The following is a 17,257-nucleotide window of genomic DNA, read 5'->3' as shown; positions in this document are numbered from 1 at the left end:
GGACAATTTAGCACGGCCAATCCACCCTAACCTGCACACCCCTGGGCACTGTGGGACAATTTAGCATGGCCAATCCACCCTAACCTGCACATCCCTGGGCACTACAGGACAATGTAGCATGGCCAATCCACCCTAACCTACACATCCCTGGGCACTATGGGACAATTTAGAATGGCCGATCCACCCTAACCTGCACATCCATGGGCACTATGGGACAATTTAGCATGGCCAATCCACCCGAACCTGCACATCCTAGGGCACTATGGGACAATTTAGCATGGCCAATCCACCCAAACCTGCACATCCTGAACACTACGGGCAATTTAGCATGGCCAATCCACCCTAACCTGCACATCCCTGGGCACTATGGGACAATTTTGCATGGCCAATCCAACCTAACCTGCACATCCCTGAACACTACGGGCAATTTAGCATGGCCAATCCAACCTAAAGTGCACATCCCTGGGCACTACGGCACAATTTAGCGTGGCCAATACACCCTAACATGCATATCCCTGAACACTACGGGCAATTTATCATGGCCAATCCACCCTAAAGTGCACATCCCTGGGCACTACGGCACAATTTAGCGTGGCCAATACACCCTAACATGCATATCCCTGAACACTACGGGACAATTTAGCATGGCCAATCCACCCGAACCTCCACATCCATGGGCACTATGGGACAATTTAGAATGGCCAATCCACCCAAACCTGCACATCCCTGAACACTACGGGCAATTTAGCACGGCCAATCCACCATACCCTGCACACCCCTGGGCACTATGGGTCAATTTAGCATGGCCAATCACCCTAACCTGCATATCCCTGGACACGATGGGACAATTTAGCATGGTCAATCCACCCTAACCTGCACATCCCTGAACACTATGGGCAATTTAGCATGGCCAATCCACCCTAAACTGCACATCCATGGGCACTATGGGACAATTTAGCATGGCCATCCACCCTAACCTGCACATCCCTGGACACTGCGGGACAATTTAACATGGCAAACCCACCCTAACCTGCACATCCCCTGGGCACTGTGGGACAATTTAGCATGGCCAATCCACCCTAACCTGCACATCCCTGGACACTGTGGGACAATTTAGCATGGCCAATCCACCCTAACCTGCACATCCCTGGGCACTATGCGACAATTTAGTATGGCCAATCCATCCTAACCTGCACACCCCTGGGCACTATGGGACAATTTAGCATGGCCGATCCACCCTAACCTGCACATCCCTGGACACTATGGGACAATTTAACATGGCCGATCCACCCTAACCTGCACATCCCTGGGCACTATGGGACAATTTAACATGGCCAATCCACCCTAACCTGCACATCCTTGGGCACTACAGGACAATTGAGCATGGCCAATCCACCCTAACCTGCACATACCTGGGCACTATGGGACAATTTAGCCCGGCCAATCACCCTAACCTGCATATCCCTGGACACGATGGCACAATTTAGCATGGCCAATCCACCCTAACCTGCACATCCCTGGGCACTATGGGACAATTTTGCATGGCCAATCCAACCTAACCTGCACATCCCTGAACACTACGGGCAATTTAGCATGGCCAATCCAACCTAAAGTGCACATCCCTGGGCACTACGGCACAATTTAGCGTGGCCAATACACCCTAACATGCATATCCCTGAACACTACGGGCAATTTATCATGGCCAATCCACCCTAAAGTGCACATCCCTGGGCACTACGGCACAATTTAGCGTGGCCAATACACCCTAACATGCATATCCCTGAACACTACGGGACAATTTAGCATGGCCAATCCACCCGAACCTGCACATCCCTGGGCACTATGGGACAATTTAGCATGGCCAATCCACCCAAACCTGCACATCCCTGAACACTACGGGCAATTTAGCACGGCCAATCCACCATACCCTGCACACCCCTGGGCACTATGGGTCAATTTAGCATGGCCAATCACCCTAACCTGCATATCCCTGGACACGATGGGACAATTTAGCATGGTCAATCCACCCTAACCTGCACATCCTTGGGCACGACAGGACAATTTAGCATGGGCAATCCACCCTAACCTGCACTTCCCTGGACTCGACAGGACAATTTAGCATGGCTAATCCGCCCTAATCTGCACATCCCTGAACACTACGGGCAATTTAGCATGGCCAATCCACCCAAACCTGCACATCCCTGAACACTACGGGCAATCTAGCATGGCCAATCCAACCTAACCTGTACATCCCTGAACACTATGGGCAATTTAGCATGGCAAATCCACCCTAAAGTGCACATCCCTGGGCACTACGGGACAATTTAGCGTGGCCAATACACCCTAACCTGCACATCCCTGGGCACTATGGGACAATTTAGCATGGCCAGTCCACCCTAACCTGCACATCCCTGGGCACTATGGGACAATTTCGCATGGCCAATCCACCCTAACCTGCACATCCCTGGGCACTATGGGACAATGTAGCATGGCCAATCCACCCTAACCTGCACATCCCTGGGCACTATGGGACAATTTAGCATGGCCAATCCACCCTAACCTGCACATCCCTGGGCACTATGGGACAATTTAGCATGGCCAATCCACCCTAACCTGCACATCCTTGGGCACTACAGGACAATTTAGCATGGCCAATCCACCGTAACCTGCATATCCCTGTGCACTACAGGACAATTTAGCATGGCCAATCCACCCAAACCTGCACATCCCTGAACACTACGGGCAATTTAGCATGGCCAATCCACCATACCCTGCACACCCCTGGGCACTATGGGTCAATTTAGCATGGCCAATCCAACCTAACCTGCACATCCCTGAACACTACGGGCAATTTAGCATGGCCAATCCAACCTAACCTGCACATCCCTGAACACTATGGGCAATTTAGCATGGCCAATCCACCCTAAAGTGCACATCCCTGGGCACTACGGCACAATTTAGCGTGGCCAATACACCCGAACATGCATATCCCTAGACACTACGGGACAATTTAGCATGGCCAATCCACCCTAACCTGCACATCACTGGGCACTACGGGACAATTTAGCATGGCCAATCCACCCTAACCTCCACATCCATGGGCACTATGGGACAATTTAGCACGGCCAATCCACCCTAACCTGCACATCCCTGGGCACTATGGGACAATTTAGCATGGCCAATCCACCCTAACCTACACATCCTTGGACACTATAGGACAATTTAGCATGGCCAATCCACCCTAACTTGCACATCCCTGGGCACTATAGGACAATTTAGCATGGCCAATCCACCCTAACCCCCACATCCATGGGTACTATGGGACAATTTAGCATGGCCGATCCACCCTAACCTGCGCATCCCTGGGCACTATGGGACAATTTAGCATGGCCAGTCCACCCTAACCTGCACATCCCTGGGCACTATGGGACAATTTATCATGGCCAATCCACCCAAACCTGCACATCCCTGAACACTATGGGCAATTTAGCATGGCCAATCCACCCTAACCTGCACCGCCCTGGGTACTATGGGACAATTTAGCATGGCCAAACCACCTTAACCTGCACATCCCGGGGCTCTATGGGACAATTTAGCATGGCCAATCCACCCTAACCTGCACACCCCTGTGTAGTATGGGACAATTTAGTATGGCCAATCCACCCTAACCTGCACATCCCTGGGCACTATGGGACAATTTAGCATGGCCAATCCTCCCTAACCTGCACATCCATGGGCACTATGGGACAATTTAGCATGGCCAACCCCCCCTAACCTGCACATCCCTGGGCACTATGGGACAATTTAGCATGGCCAATCCACCCTAACGTGCACATCCCTGGACACTGCGGGAGAATTTAGCATGGCCAATCACCCTAACCTGCATATCCCTGGACACGATGGGGCAATTTAGCATGGCCAATCCACCCTAACCTCCACATCCCTGGGCACTATGGGACAATTTAGCATGGCCAGTGCACCCTAACCTGCTCATCCCTGGGCACTATGGGACAATTTAGCATGGCCAATCCACCCTAACCTGCACATCCCTGGGCACTATGGGACAATTTAGCATGGCCAATCCACCCTAACCTGCACATGCCTGGGCACTACGGTAACAATTTAGCAGGGCCAATCCACCCTAACCTGCACATCCCTGGGCACTACGGTAACAATTTAGCATGGCCAATGCACCCAAACCTGCACATCCCTGGGCACTACAGGACAATTTAGCACGGCATTCCCTTCCCCCCCTCTCTGTCTTCCTATACCCCCTCTCCCTCCCCTTTCCCCTCCCCCTCTCCCCTTCCTCTACCCCCTCCACTTCCCATTTTTCTTCCCCTTCCCTCTCCTCCTGCACCCCCTCTCCTACCCCTCCCCCTCCCACTGCCCATTCCCATTTTCCCCCTCCTCCTCCACCACCTCCTCCTCCCTTCCCCCTCTCCCTCTTTCCTCTGTCACCTCCACTTCCCATTCCCCTTCCCCCCACATCCCTCTCCTCCTCCAGCCCCCTCTTCCTCCCCTTCCAGCCTCCTCTCCCTTCCCCTTCCACTCTCCCCCTCTGCTATCCTCCTCTCCTCCCCCTCCATCTCCCCTTCCCCCCACCAGTCACCTCCTGATTGTCTTCTGTAGCCAGTTCCCTGTGTGGGTCCGGGTCTGGCCCTTCCAGCCCTCCTCTGTCCCTTTAAGGCTGGGTTTCACTGGGGAGTGTTTTCCTTCCCAACAGACAATGCAACCAAAAAAAAAATCGTTCAGGTTTAAAGTTACCCAGGTTTGGGGCGTGTCACGTCAATCAGTTTTGTTTTACTGATTGAAGCGTGAGCTCTGAACCCAAGAGGTGTCTGTGATTGAGACGGTGTGGGAGAAGAGAGAGAGAGAGAGAGAGGAACGAAAGAGACTAGAGGGACACTTAAAAAGTGAAACAAAACGATGCCTTTGGAACCTTTCCCACAGCGTGTGCTGTGGTACTGTGTGTTTCTGATAGAAATGGGCAAAGTCTTCCCAGCTAGGCATACCGTCTACTGGAACAGCACGAACCCGAGGTAAGGCAGACCTTCAGACATTGTTAATCTCCTCCCAGAACTCAAGAAAACTTCAGGGGAGACTGGCTGTCATCAAACTTATCCACTCGACTTTGAAACATCTGCGAAAACGTTGGAGTGGGGGGTCAGGGCAGGAGCAGGGAACGGTTCAGAAACCCTTTCCAACTCGGCTCTGAAAATGTTCTGAAGTCATTTGCGAAACTGCAGGGGGAAGTGTTTGTCAAGGGCTTCCCAGGAAATAAAGTTTTTAAAAACTTTGCTGGAAAACTCAAGCCATGTTTGCAGAACATGTGTGTGTGTGTTGGGGGTGGTGGGGGGAAATGTTTGCCAAAGTTTTCGCAGGTTCGAAAGTTTTCAGATTTGTTGGAGAGGTTTTTGAAGTTGTTTTTTAAACTAAGAGTCAATCATCAGCCACAAGGTTTCGCGGGTTCGAAAGTTTTCACATTTATTGGAAAAGTTTTTGAAATGAGGTGGTGAGGCATCTGCCAAAGTTTTTGGCAGCTCAGGAAATTTTCAGATTGGTTGGAAAAGTTTTTGGAAGTTTTACTTTTTTGAAACTGTGGGTGGGGGGTGAAACATCTGCCAAAGCTTTTTTTCAAGAGTCAGACGTTTTCAGACGCGTTTTGTTTCCAAACTGGGACGGCTAGGGTTGGTGGAGGGGGGGGGGGGTGGTGGTGGTGGGGTGATAGCCCTCAACTAAAAACAATTCGAACTCCACGAAACTTTGAGTGAGAGGGGAGCTTCTGAAAGTTAAATCAAAAGTCTTTTGAAAGGATTGAGAAATATCTCGGTTGGAGGGGGGTGGTGGTGGGGGGACAGAGCAAAAGCATAAAGGGGGAAGGCAACTTTAGGAAAGATTTCCTTTGAACTTCTCTGCCAGAGAAGGCTACTATTCACCTCTTGAAGTATTTGCAACATGGAGGGAGGGACAGAGAGAGAGAATGAGACTGAGAGGCAGGTTCCAGGGGAGGGCTTGTGTTTATGAAGTTTGGATTTGTGTTCTTGTTATTAAACACGGGCAGCGCAAGTCTTGTGGTATTTGGTAAATATTTCTGTCAGACTGAGGCCTGGGATCACCGTCCCGTCAGCAGAGGTGGTTTACATAATATTTTGGTTGGTTCTAACAGCGACCGCATTGCCCTGAGCTCCGATCTCTGTACAAATCGTACACTTTTAATCTGGCCAATTTAGCACTGGCTTCAAGTGGCTGTGACCGATTAACGTTGGGGAATGAGAATTCAGAGGCTGAGGGGACCAGCCACAGTCCTCATTATTCAGTCTGCAGTGCTGACGGATGGGCACTGTCGGAGGGTCAGTGCTGAGGGAGTGGGTGCTGTCGGAGGGTCAGTGCTGAAGGAGTGGGTGGTGAGGGAGGGTCAGTGCTGAGGGAGTGGGTGCTGTCAGAGGGTCAGTGCTGAAGGAGTGGGTGGTGAGGGAGGGTCAGTGCTGAGGGAGTGGGTGCTGTCAGAGGGTCAGTGCTGAGGGGGTGGGCACTGTCGGAGGGCCAGTGCTGAGGGAGTGGGTGCTGTGGGAGGGTCAGTGCTGAGGGAGAGGGTGCTGTCGGAGGGTCAGTGCTGAAGGAGTGGGTGGTGAGGGAGGGTCAGTGCTGAGGGAGTGGGTGCTGTCAGACGGTCAGTGCTGAGGGGGTGGGCACTGTCGGAGGGCCAGTGCTGAGGGAGTGGGTGCTGTCGGAGGGCCAGTGCTGAGGGAGTGGGTGCTGTCGGAGGGCCAGTGCTGAGGGAGTGGGTGCTGTCGGAGGGTCAGTGCTGAGGGAGTGGGTGCTGTCGGAGGGTCAGTGCTGAAGGAGTGGGCGCTGTCAGAGGATCAGTGCTGAGGGTGTGGGCACTGTCGGAGGGTCAGTGCTGAAGAGAGTGGGCTCTGTCGGAGGGTTAGCGCTGAGGTAGTGGACGCTGTCAGGGAGACAGTGCAGAGGGAAAAGGCGCACTTGTTAGGGACAGGTCTGTCGCTGTATAACATTGGGGTACAGTACTGGTGGGGACTGGTCTGTCCCTGTATAACACTGGGGTACAGTACTGGTGGGAACTGGTCTGTCCCTGTATAACACTGGGGTACAGTACTGGTGGGGACTGGTCTGTCCCTTATAACACTGGGGTACAGTACTGGTGGGGACTGGTCTGTCCCTGTATAACACTGGGGTACAGTACTGGTGGGGACGGGTCTGTCCCTGTATAACATTGGGGTACAGTACTGGTGGGGACGGGTCTGTCCCTGTATAACATTGGGGTACAGTTCTGGTGGGGATGGGTCTGTCACTGTATAACACTGGGGTACAGGACTGGTGGGGACGAGCCTATCCCTGTATAACACTGGGGTACAGTACTGGTGGGGATGGGTCTGTCCCTGTATAACACTGGGGTACAGAACTGGTGGGGACAGGTCTGTCCATGTATAACACTGGGGTACAGTACTGGTGTGGACGGGTCCGTCCCTGTATAACACTGGGGTACAGTACTGGTGAGGCTGGGTCTGTCCCTTTTTAACACTGGGGTACAGTACTGGTGGGGACCGGTCTGTCCCTGTATAACACTGGGGTACAGTACTGGTGGGGACGGGTCTGTCGCTGTATAACACTGAGGTACAGAACTGGTGGGGACAGGACTGTCCCTGTATAACACGGGTACAGTACTGGTGGGGACGGGTCTGTCGCTGTATAACACTGAGGTACAGAACTGGTGGGGACAGGACTGTCGCTGTATAACACTGGGGTACAGTACTTGTGGGGACGTGTCTGTCCCTGTATAACACTGGGGTACAGTACTTGTGGGGACGGGTCTGTCCCTGTATAACAAAGTGGTACAGTATTGGTGGGGACGGGTCTGTCACTGTATAACACTGGGGTACAGTACTGGTGGGGACGGGTCTGTCCCTGTATAACACTGGGGTACAGTACTGGTGGGGACAGGTCTGTCCCTGTATAACACTGGGGTACAGAACTGGTGGGGACAGGTCTGTCCATGTATAACACTGGGGTACAGTACTGGTGTGGACGGGTCCGTCCCTGTATAACACTGGGGTACAGTACTGGTGAGGCTGGGTCTGTCCCTGTATTACACTGGGGTGCAGTACTAGTGGGGACGGGTCTGTCCCTGCATATCACTGGAGTACAGTACTAGTGGGGACGGGTCTGTCCCTGTATAACACTGGGGTACAGTACTGGTGGGGATGGGTCTGTCCCTGTATAATACTGGGGTACAGTGCTGGTGGGGACATGTCTGTCCCTGTATAACACTGGGGTACAGTACTGGTGGGGACGGGTCTGTCCCTGTATAATACTGAGGTACAGTACTGGTGGGGATGGGTCTGTCGCTGTGTAACACTGGGGTACAGTACTGGTGGGGATGGGTCTGTCCCTGTATAACACTGGGGTACAGTACTGGTGGGGACAGGTCTGTCCCTGTATAACACTGTGGTACAGTACTGGTGGGGACAGGTCAGTCTCCGTATAACATTGGGGTACAGTACTGGTGGGGATGGGTCTGTCACTGTATAACACTGGGGTACAGTACTGGTGGGGGTGGGTGTGTCCGGGTATAACACTGGGGTACAGTACTGGTGGGGGTGGGTCTGTCCCTGTATAACACTGGGGTACAGTACTGGTGGGGACAGGTCTGTCACTGTATAACACTGGGGTACAGTACTGGTGGGGACGGGCCTATCCCTGTATAACACTGGGGTACAGGACGGGTGGGGTCGCGTCTGTCACTGTATAACACTGGGGTACAGTATTGGTGGGGACTGGTCTGTCCCTGTATAACACTGGGGTACAGTACTGGTGGGGACAGGTTTGTCGCTGTATAACACTGGGGTACAGTACTGGTGGGGACTGGTCTGTCGCTGTATAACACTGGGGTACAGTACTGGTGGGGACAGGTCTGTCGCTGTATAACACTGGTGTACAGTACTGGTGGGGACGGGTCTGTCCCTGTATAACACTGGTGTACAGTACTGGTGGGGACGGGTCTGTCCCTGTATAACACTGGTCTACAGTACTGGTGGGGACGGGTCTGTCCCTGTATAACACTGGGGTGCAGTACTGGTGGGGACGGGTCTGTTCCTGTATAACACTGGTGTACAGTACTGGTGGGGATGGGTCTGTCCCTGTATAACACTGTGGTACAGTACTGGTGGGGACGGGTCTGTCCCTTTATAACACTGGGGTACAGGACTGGTGGGGACTGGTCTGTCCCTGTATAACACTGGGGTACAGTACTGGTGGGGATGGGTCTGTCACTGTAAAACACTGTGGTACAGTACTGGTGGGGACGGGTCTGTCCCTGTATAACACTGGGGTACAGTACTGGTGGGGACGGGTCTGTCCCTGTATAACACTGGGGTACAGTACTGGTGGGGACGGGTCTGTCCCTGTATAACACTGGGGTACAGAACTGGTGGGGACGGGTCGGTCCGTGTATAACACTGGGGTACAGTACTGGTGTGGACGGGTCCGTCCCTGTATAACAATGGGGTACAGTACTGGTGAGGCTGGGTCTGTCCCTGTATAACAATGGGGTACAGTACTGGGTGGGACGGGTCTGTCCCTGTATAACACTGGGGTACAGTACTCGTGGGGACGGGTCTGTCTCTGTTATAACATTGGGGTACACTACTGGTCGGGGTGGGTCTGTCCCGGTATAACACTGGGGTACAGTACTGGTGGGGACTGGTCTGTCCCTGTATAACACTGGTGTACAGTACTGGTGGGGACGGGTCTGTCACTGTAGAACACTGGGCTACATTGCTGGTGGGGACGGGTCTGTCCCTGTATAACATTGGGGTACAGCACTGTTGGGGATGGGTCTGTCCCTGTATAACACTGGTGTACAGTACTGGTGGGGACAGGTCTGTCCCTGTATAACACTGGGGTACAGTACTGGTGGGGACAGGTTTGTCGCTGTATAACACTGGGGTACAGTACTGGTGGGGACTGGTCTGTCCCTGTATAACACTGGGGTACAGTACTGGTGGGGACAGGTTTGTCGCTGTATAACACTGGGGTACAGTACTGGTGGGGACTGGTCTGTCGCTGTATAACACTGGGGTACAGTACTGGTGTGGTAGGGCTTGTCCCTCTATAACAATCAGGTACAGTAGTGGTGAGGACGGGTCTGTCCCTGTATAACATTGGGGTACAGCACTGTTGGGGATGGGTCTGTCCCTGTATAACACTGGTGTACAGTACTGGTGGGGACAGGTCTGTACCTGTATAACACTGAGGTACAGTACTGGTGGGGATGGGTCTGTCCCTGTATAACACTGGGGAACAGTACTGGTGGGGATGGGTCTGTCCCTGTATAACACTGGGGAACAGTACTGGTGAGGACGGGTCAGTTCATGTATAACACTGGGGTACATTACTGGGGGTGATGGGTCAGTCCCTGTATAACACTGGTGTACAGTACTGGTGGGGACAGGTCTGTCCCTGTATAACACTGAGGTACAGTACTGGTGGGGACAGGTCTGTCCCTGTATAACACTGGGGTACAGTACTGGTGTGGTAGGGCTTGTCCCTCTATAACAATGAGGTACAGTAGTGGAGAGGACGGGTCTGTCCCTGTATAACATTGGGGTACAGCACTGTTGGGGATGGGTCTGTCCCTATATAACACTGGAGTACAGTACGGGTGTGGTAGGGCTTGTCCCTCTATAACAATGAGGTACAGTAGTGGTGAGGACGGGTCTGTCCCTGTATAACATTGGGGTACAGCACTGGTGGGGACGGGTCTGTCCCTGTATAACACTGGGGTACAGTACTGGTGAGGACGGGTCAGTTCAGGTATAACACTGGGGTACAGTACTGGTGGGGACGGGTCTGTCACTCTATAACACTGGGGTACAGTACTGGTGGGGACAGGTCTGTCCCTTTATAAAACTGGGGTACAGTACTGGTGGGGACGATCTGTCGCTGTATAACACTGAGGTACAGAACTGGTGGGGACAGGACTGTCGCTGTATAACACTGGGGTACAGTACTTGTCGGGACAGGCCTGTCCCTGTATAACACTGTGGTACAGTTCTGGTGGGGACGGTTCTGTCCCTGTATAACACTGGGGTACAGTACTGGTGGGGACGGGTCTGTCACTCTATAACGCTGGGGTACAGTACTGGTGGGGACAGGTCTGTCCCAGTACAAAACTGGGGTACAGTACTGGTGGGGACGGGTCTGTCCCTGTATAACACTGTGGTACAGTACTGGTGGGGACGGGTCTGTCCCTGTATAACACTGGGGTACAGTACTGGTGGGGACAGGTCTGTCCCTGTATAACACTGGGGTACAGTACTGGTGGGGACGGGTCTGTCACTCTATAACACTGGGGTACAGTACTGGTGGGGACAGGTCTGTCCCTGTACAAAACTGGGGTACAGTACTGGTGGGGACAGGTCTGTCCCTGTATAACACTGTGGTACAGTACTGGTGGGGACGGGTCTGTCCCTGTATAACACTGTGGTACAGTACTGGTGGGGATGGGTCTGTCCCTTTATGACACTGGGGTACAGTACTGGTGGGGACAATCTGTCGCTGTATAACATTTGGGTACAGTACTGGTGGGGACAATCGGTCGCTGTATAACACTGGGGTACAGTACTCGTGGGACGGGTCTGTCACTGTAGAACACTGGGCTACATTGCTGGTGGGGACGGGTCTGTCCCTGTATAACACTGGGGTACAGTACTGGTGTGGTAGGGCTTGTCCCTCTATGACAATGAGGTACAGTAGTGGTGAGGACGGGTCTCTCCTTGTATAACATTGGGGTACAGTACTGGGGGTGATGGGTCTGTCCCTGTATAACACTGGGGTACAGTACTGGTGGGGACGGGTCTGTTCGTGTATAACATTGGGGTTCAGTACTGGTGGGGACGGGTCTGTCACTGTATACCACTGGGGTACAGTACTGGTGGGGACGGTCTGTCCCCGAATCACACGGTGGTACAGTACTGGTGGGGACAGGCCTGTCCCTGTATAACACTGGGGTACAGTACTGGTGTGGTAGGGCTTGTCCCTCTATAACAATGAGGTACAGTAGTGGAGAGGACGGGTCTGTCCCTGTATAACATTGGGGTACAGCACTGTTGGGGATCGGTCTGTCCCTATATAACACTGGGGTACATTACTGGTGGGGGCGAGTCTGTCCCTGTATAACACTGGGGTACAGTACTGGTGGGGACGGGTCTGTCCCTGTATAACACTGGGGTACAGTACTGGTGGGGACGGGTCTGTTCGTGTATAACATTGGGGTTCAGTACTGGTGGGGACGGGTCTGTCCCTTTAGAACACTGGGGTACAGTACTGGTGAGGAAGGGTCTGTCACTGTATACCACTGGGGTACAGTACTGGTGGGGACGGGTCTGTCCCTGTATAACACTGGGGTACAGTACTGGTAGGGACGGGTCTGTCCCTGTATAACACTGGGGTACAGTACTGGTGGGGACAGGTCTGTCCCTGTATAACACTGGGGTACAGAACTGGTGTGGACGGGTCCGTCCCTGTATAACACTGGGGTACAGTACTGGTGTGGACGGGTCCGTCCCTGTATAACACTGGGGTACAGTACTGGTGAGGCTGGGTCTGTCCCTGTATAACACTGGGGTACAGGACTGGTGGGGACGGGTCAGTTCAGGTATAACACTGGGGTACATTACTCGGGGTGATGAGTCTGTCCCTGTATAACACTGGTGTACAGTACTGGTGGGGACAGGTCTGTACCTGTATAACACTGAGGTACAGTACTGGTGGGGATGGGTCTGTCCCTGTATAACACTGGGGAACAGTACTGGTGGGGATGGGTCTGTCCCTGTATAACACTGGGGAACAGTACTGGTGAGGACGGGTCAGTTCATGTATAACACTGGGGTACATTACTGGGGGTGATGGGTCAGTCCCTGTATAACACTGGTGTACAGTACTGGTGGGGACAGGTCTGTCCCTGTATAACACTGAGGTACAGTACTGGTGGGGACAGGTCTGTCCCTGTATAACACTGGGGTACAGTACTGGTGTGGTAGGGCTTGTCCCTCTATAACAATGAGGTACAGTAGTGGAGAGGACGGGTCTGTCCCTGTATAACATTGGGGTACAGCACTGTTGGGGATGGGTCTGTCCCTATATAACACTGGAGTACAGTACGGGTGTGGTAGGGCTTGTCCCTCTATAACAATGAGGTACAGTAGTGGTGAGGACGGGTCTGTCCCTGTATAACATTGGGGTACAGCACTGGTGGGGACGGGTCTGTCCCTGTATAACACTGGGGTACAGTACTGGTGAGGACGGGTCAGTTCAGGTATAACACTGGGGTACAGTACTGGTGGGGACGGGTCTGTCACTCTATAACACTGGGGTACAGTACTGGTGGGGACAGGTCTGTCCCTTTATAAAACTGGGGTACAGTACTGGTGGGGACGATCTGTCGCTGTATAACACTGAGGTACAGAACTGGTGGGGACAGGACTGTCGCTGTATAACACTGGGGTACAGTACTTGTCGGGACGGGTCTGTCACTCTATAACACTGGGGTACAGTACTGGTGGGGACAGGTCTGTCCCTGTACAAAACTGTGGTACAGTACTGGTGGGGACGGGTCTGTCCCTGTATAACACTGTGGTACAGTACTGGTGGGGACGGGTCTGTCCCTGTATAACACTGTGGTACAGTACTGGTGGGGACGGGTCTGTCCCTGTATAACACTGTGGTACAGTACTGGTGGGGATGGGTCTGTCCCTTTATAACACTGGGGTACAGTACTGGTGGGGACGATCTGTCGCTGTATAACATTTGGGTACAGTACTGGTGGGGACAATCGGTCGCTGTGTAACACTGGGGTACAGTACTCGTGGGACGGGTCTGTCACTGTAGAACACTGGGCTACATTGCTGGTGGGGACTGGTCTGTCCCTGTATAACACTGAGGTACAGTACTGGTGTGGTAGGGCTTGTCCCTCTATGACAATGAGGTACAGTAGTGGTGAGGACGGGTCTCTCCTTGTATAACATTGGGGTTCAGTACTGGTGGGGACGGGTCTGTCCCTTTAGAACACTGGGGTACAGTACTGGAGAGGAAGGGTCTGTCACTGTATACCACTGGGGTACAGTACTGGTGGGGACGGTCTGTCCCCGTATCACACAGTGGTACAGTACTGGTGGGGACGGGTCTGTCCCTGTATAATACTGGGGTACAGTACTGGTAGGGACGGGTCTGTCCCTGTATAACACTGGGGTACAATACTGGTGTGGACGGGTCCGTCCCTGTATAACACTGGGGTACAGTACTGGTGAGGCTGGGTCTGTCCCTGTATAACACTGGGGTACAGGACTGGTGGGGACGGGTCTGTCCCTGTATAACACTGGGGTTCAGTACTCGTGGGGACGGGTCTGTCTCTGTATAACACTGGGGTACAGTTCTGGTGGGGGTGGGTCTGTCCCTGTATAACACTGGGGTACAGTACTGGTGGGGGTGGGTCTGTTCCTGTATAACACTGGGGTACAGTACTGGGTGGGACAGGACTGTCCCTGTATTACACTGGGGTACAGTACTGGTGGGGACGGATCTGTCCCAGTATAACACTGGTGTACAGTACTGGTAGGGACGGGTCTGTCCCTGTATAACACTGGGGTACAGTACTGGTGGGGACAGGTCTGTCCCTGTATAACACTGGGGTACACAACTGGTGGGGACAGGTCTGTCCGTGTATAACACTGGGGTACAGTACTGGTGTGGACGGGTCCGTCCCTGTATAACACTGGGGTACAGTACTGGTGAGGCTGGGTCTGTCCCTGTATTACACTGGGGTACAGTACTGGTGGGGACGGGTCTGTCCCTGCATATCACTGGAGTACAGTATTGGCGGGAATGGGTCTGTCCCTGTATAACACTGGGGTACAGTGCTGGTGGGGACAGGTCTGTCCCTGTATAACACTGGCGTACAGTACTGGTGGGGACGGGTCTGTCCCTGTATAACACTGAGGTACAGAACTGGTGGGGACAGGACTGTCGCTGTATAACACTGGGGTACAGTACTTGTCGGGACAGGTCTGTCCCTGTATAACACTGGGGTACAGTTCTGGTGGGGACGGTTCTGTCCCTGTATAACACTGGGGTACAGTACTGGTGGGGACGGTCTGGCGCTGTAGAACACTGGGGTACAGTACTGGTGGGGACGGGTCTGTCCCTGTATAACACTGGCGTACAGTACTGGTGGGGACGGGTCTGTCCCTGTATAACACTGGGGTACAGTACTGGTGGGGACAGGTCTGTCCCTGTATAACACTGTGGTACAGTACTGGTGGGGACAGGACTGTCCCTGTATAACACTGGGGTACAGTACTGGTGGGGAAGGGTCTGTCCCTGTATAACACTGGGGTACAGTACTGGTGGGGACGATCTGTCGCTGAATAACATTTGGGTACAGTACTGGTGGGGACAATCGGTCGCTGTATAACACTGGGGTACAGTACTGGTGGGGACGGATCTGTCCCTGTATAGCACTGGGGTACAGTACTGGAGGGGACGGTTCTGTTCCTGTATAACACTGGGGTACAGTACTGGCGGGGATGGATCTGTCACTGTATAACCCTGGGGTACAGTACTGGTGGGGACGGGTCTGTCCCTTTATAACACTGGGGTACAGTACTGGTGGGGACTGGTCTGTCCCTGTATAACACTGGGGTACAGTACTGGTGGGGATGGGTCTGTCACTGTAAAACACTGGGGTACAGTACTGGTGGGGACTGGTCTGTCCCTGTATAGCACTGGGGTACAGTACTGGTGGGGACTGGTCTGTCCCTGTATAACACTGGGGTACAGTACTGGTAGGGACTGGTCTGTCCCTGTATAACACTGGGGTACAGTACTGGTGAGGCTGGGTCTGTCCCTGTATAACACTGGGGTACAGTACTTGTGGGGACTGGACTGTCTCTGTATAACAGTGGTGTACAGTACTGGTGTGGTAGGGCTTGTCCCTCTATAAAAATGAGGTACAGTAGTGGTGAGGACGGGTCTGTCCCTGTATAACATTGGGGTACAGCACTGGTGGGGATGGATCTGTCCCTGTATAACACTGGGGTACAGTACTGGTGGGGATGGGTCTGTCCCTGTATAACACTGGGGAACAGTACTGGTGAGGACGGGTCAGTTCATGTATAACACTGGGGCACATTACTGGGGGTGATGGGTCAGTCCCTGTGTAACACTGGTGTACAGTGCTGGTGGGGACAGGTCTGTCCCTGTATAAGACTGAGGTACACTACTGGTGGGGATGGGTCTGTCCCTGTATAACACTGGGGTACAGTACTTTTGGGGACGATCTGTCGCTGTATAACATTTGGGTACAGTACTGGTGGGGACAATCGGTCGCTGTATAACACTGGGGTACAGTACTGGTGGGGACGGATCTGTCCCTGTATAACACTGGGGTACAGTACTGGAGGGGACGGGTCTGTCCCTGTATAGCACTGGGGTACAGTACTGGTGGGGATGGGTCTGTCCCTGTGTAACACTGGGGTACAGTACTGGTGGGGACTGGTCTGTCCCTGTATAGCACTGGGGTACAGTACTGGTGGGGATGGGTCTGTCCCTGTATAACACTGAGGCACAGTACTGGTGGGGACGGTCTGTCCCCGTATCACACAGTGGTACAGTACTGGTGGGGACAGGTCTGTCCCTGTATAACACTGGGGTACAGTACTGGTAGGGACTGGTCTGTCCCTGTATAGCACTGGGGTACAGTACTGGTGGGGATGGGTCTGTCCCTGTATAACACTGAGGCACAGTACTGGTGGGGACGGTCTGTCCCCGTATCACACAGTGGTACAGTACTGGTGGGGACAGGTCTGTCCCTGTATAACACTGGGGTACAGTACTGGTAGGGACAGGTCTGTCCCTGTATAACACTGGGGTACAGTACTGGTGAGGCTGGGTCTGTCCCTGTATAACACTGGGGTACAGTACTTGTGGGGACTGGTCTGTCTCTGTATAACACTGGTGTACAGTACTGGTGGGGACGGGTCTGTCACTGTAGAACACTGGGCTACATTGCTGGTGGGGACGGGTCTGTCCGTGTATAACACTGGGGTACAGTACCGGTGGGGACAGGTCTGTCCCTGTATAACACTGGGGTACAGTACTGGTGGGGATGGGTCTGTCCCTGTCCCTGTATAACACTGGGGAACAGTACTGGTGAGGACGGGTCAGCTCATGTATAACA

The 17,257-nt window shown here is 53.3% G+C and overlaps 1 protein-coding gene across 1 annotated transcript in view; it reads left to right on the top strand.

Moving 5' to 3' along the window:
• Positions 1 to 4,794: 4,794 nt before the first annotated feature.
• Positions 4,795 to 17,257, top strand: part of LOC132805505 (ephrin-A2-like) — a 73,963-nt gene continuing 61,500 nt past the window's right edge. The window contains exon 1 of the mRNA XM_060820618.1: positions 4,795 to 5,042. Coding sequence (XP_060676601.1) covers positions 4,930 to 5,042 — 113 coding nt within the window. The 5' untranslated portion in view covers positions 4,795 to 4,929. The remainder of the gene's footprint in view (positions 5,043 to 17,257) is intronic.

Source organism: Hemiscyllium ocellatum, chromosome 50 (assembly GCF_020745735.1).
Source record: "Hemiscyllium ocellatum isolate sHemOce1 chromosome 50, sHemOce1.pat.X.cur, whole genome shotgun sequence".
NCBI lineage: Eukaryota > Metazoa > Chordata > Chondrichthyes > Orectolobiformes > Hemiscylliidae > Hemiscyllium > Hemiscyllium ocellatum.
Note: the sequence above shows the minus strand (reverse complement) of the source record. Positions and strands in the feature narration are given on the sequence as shown.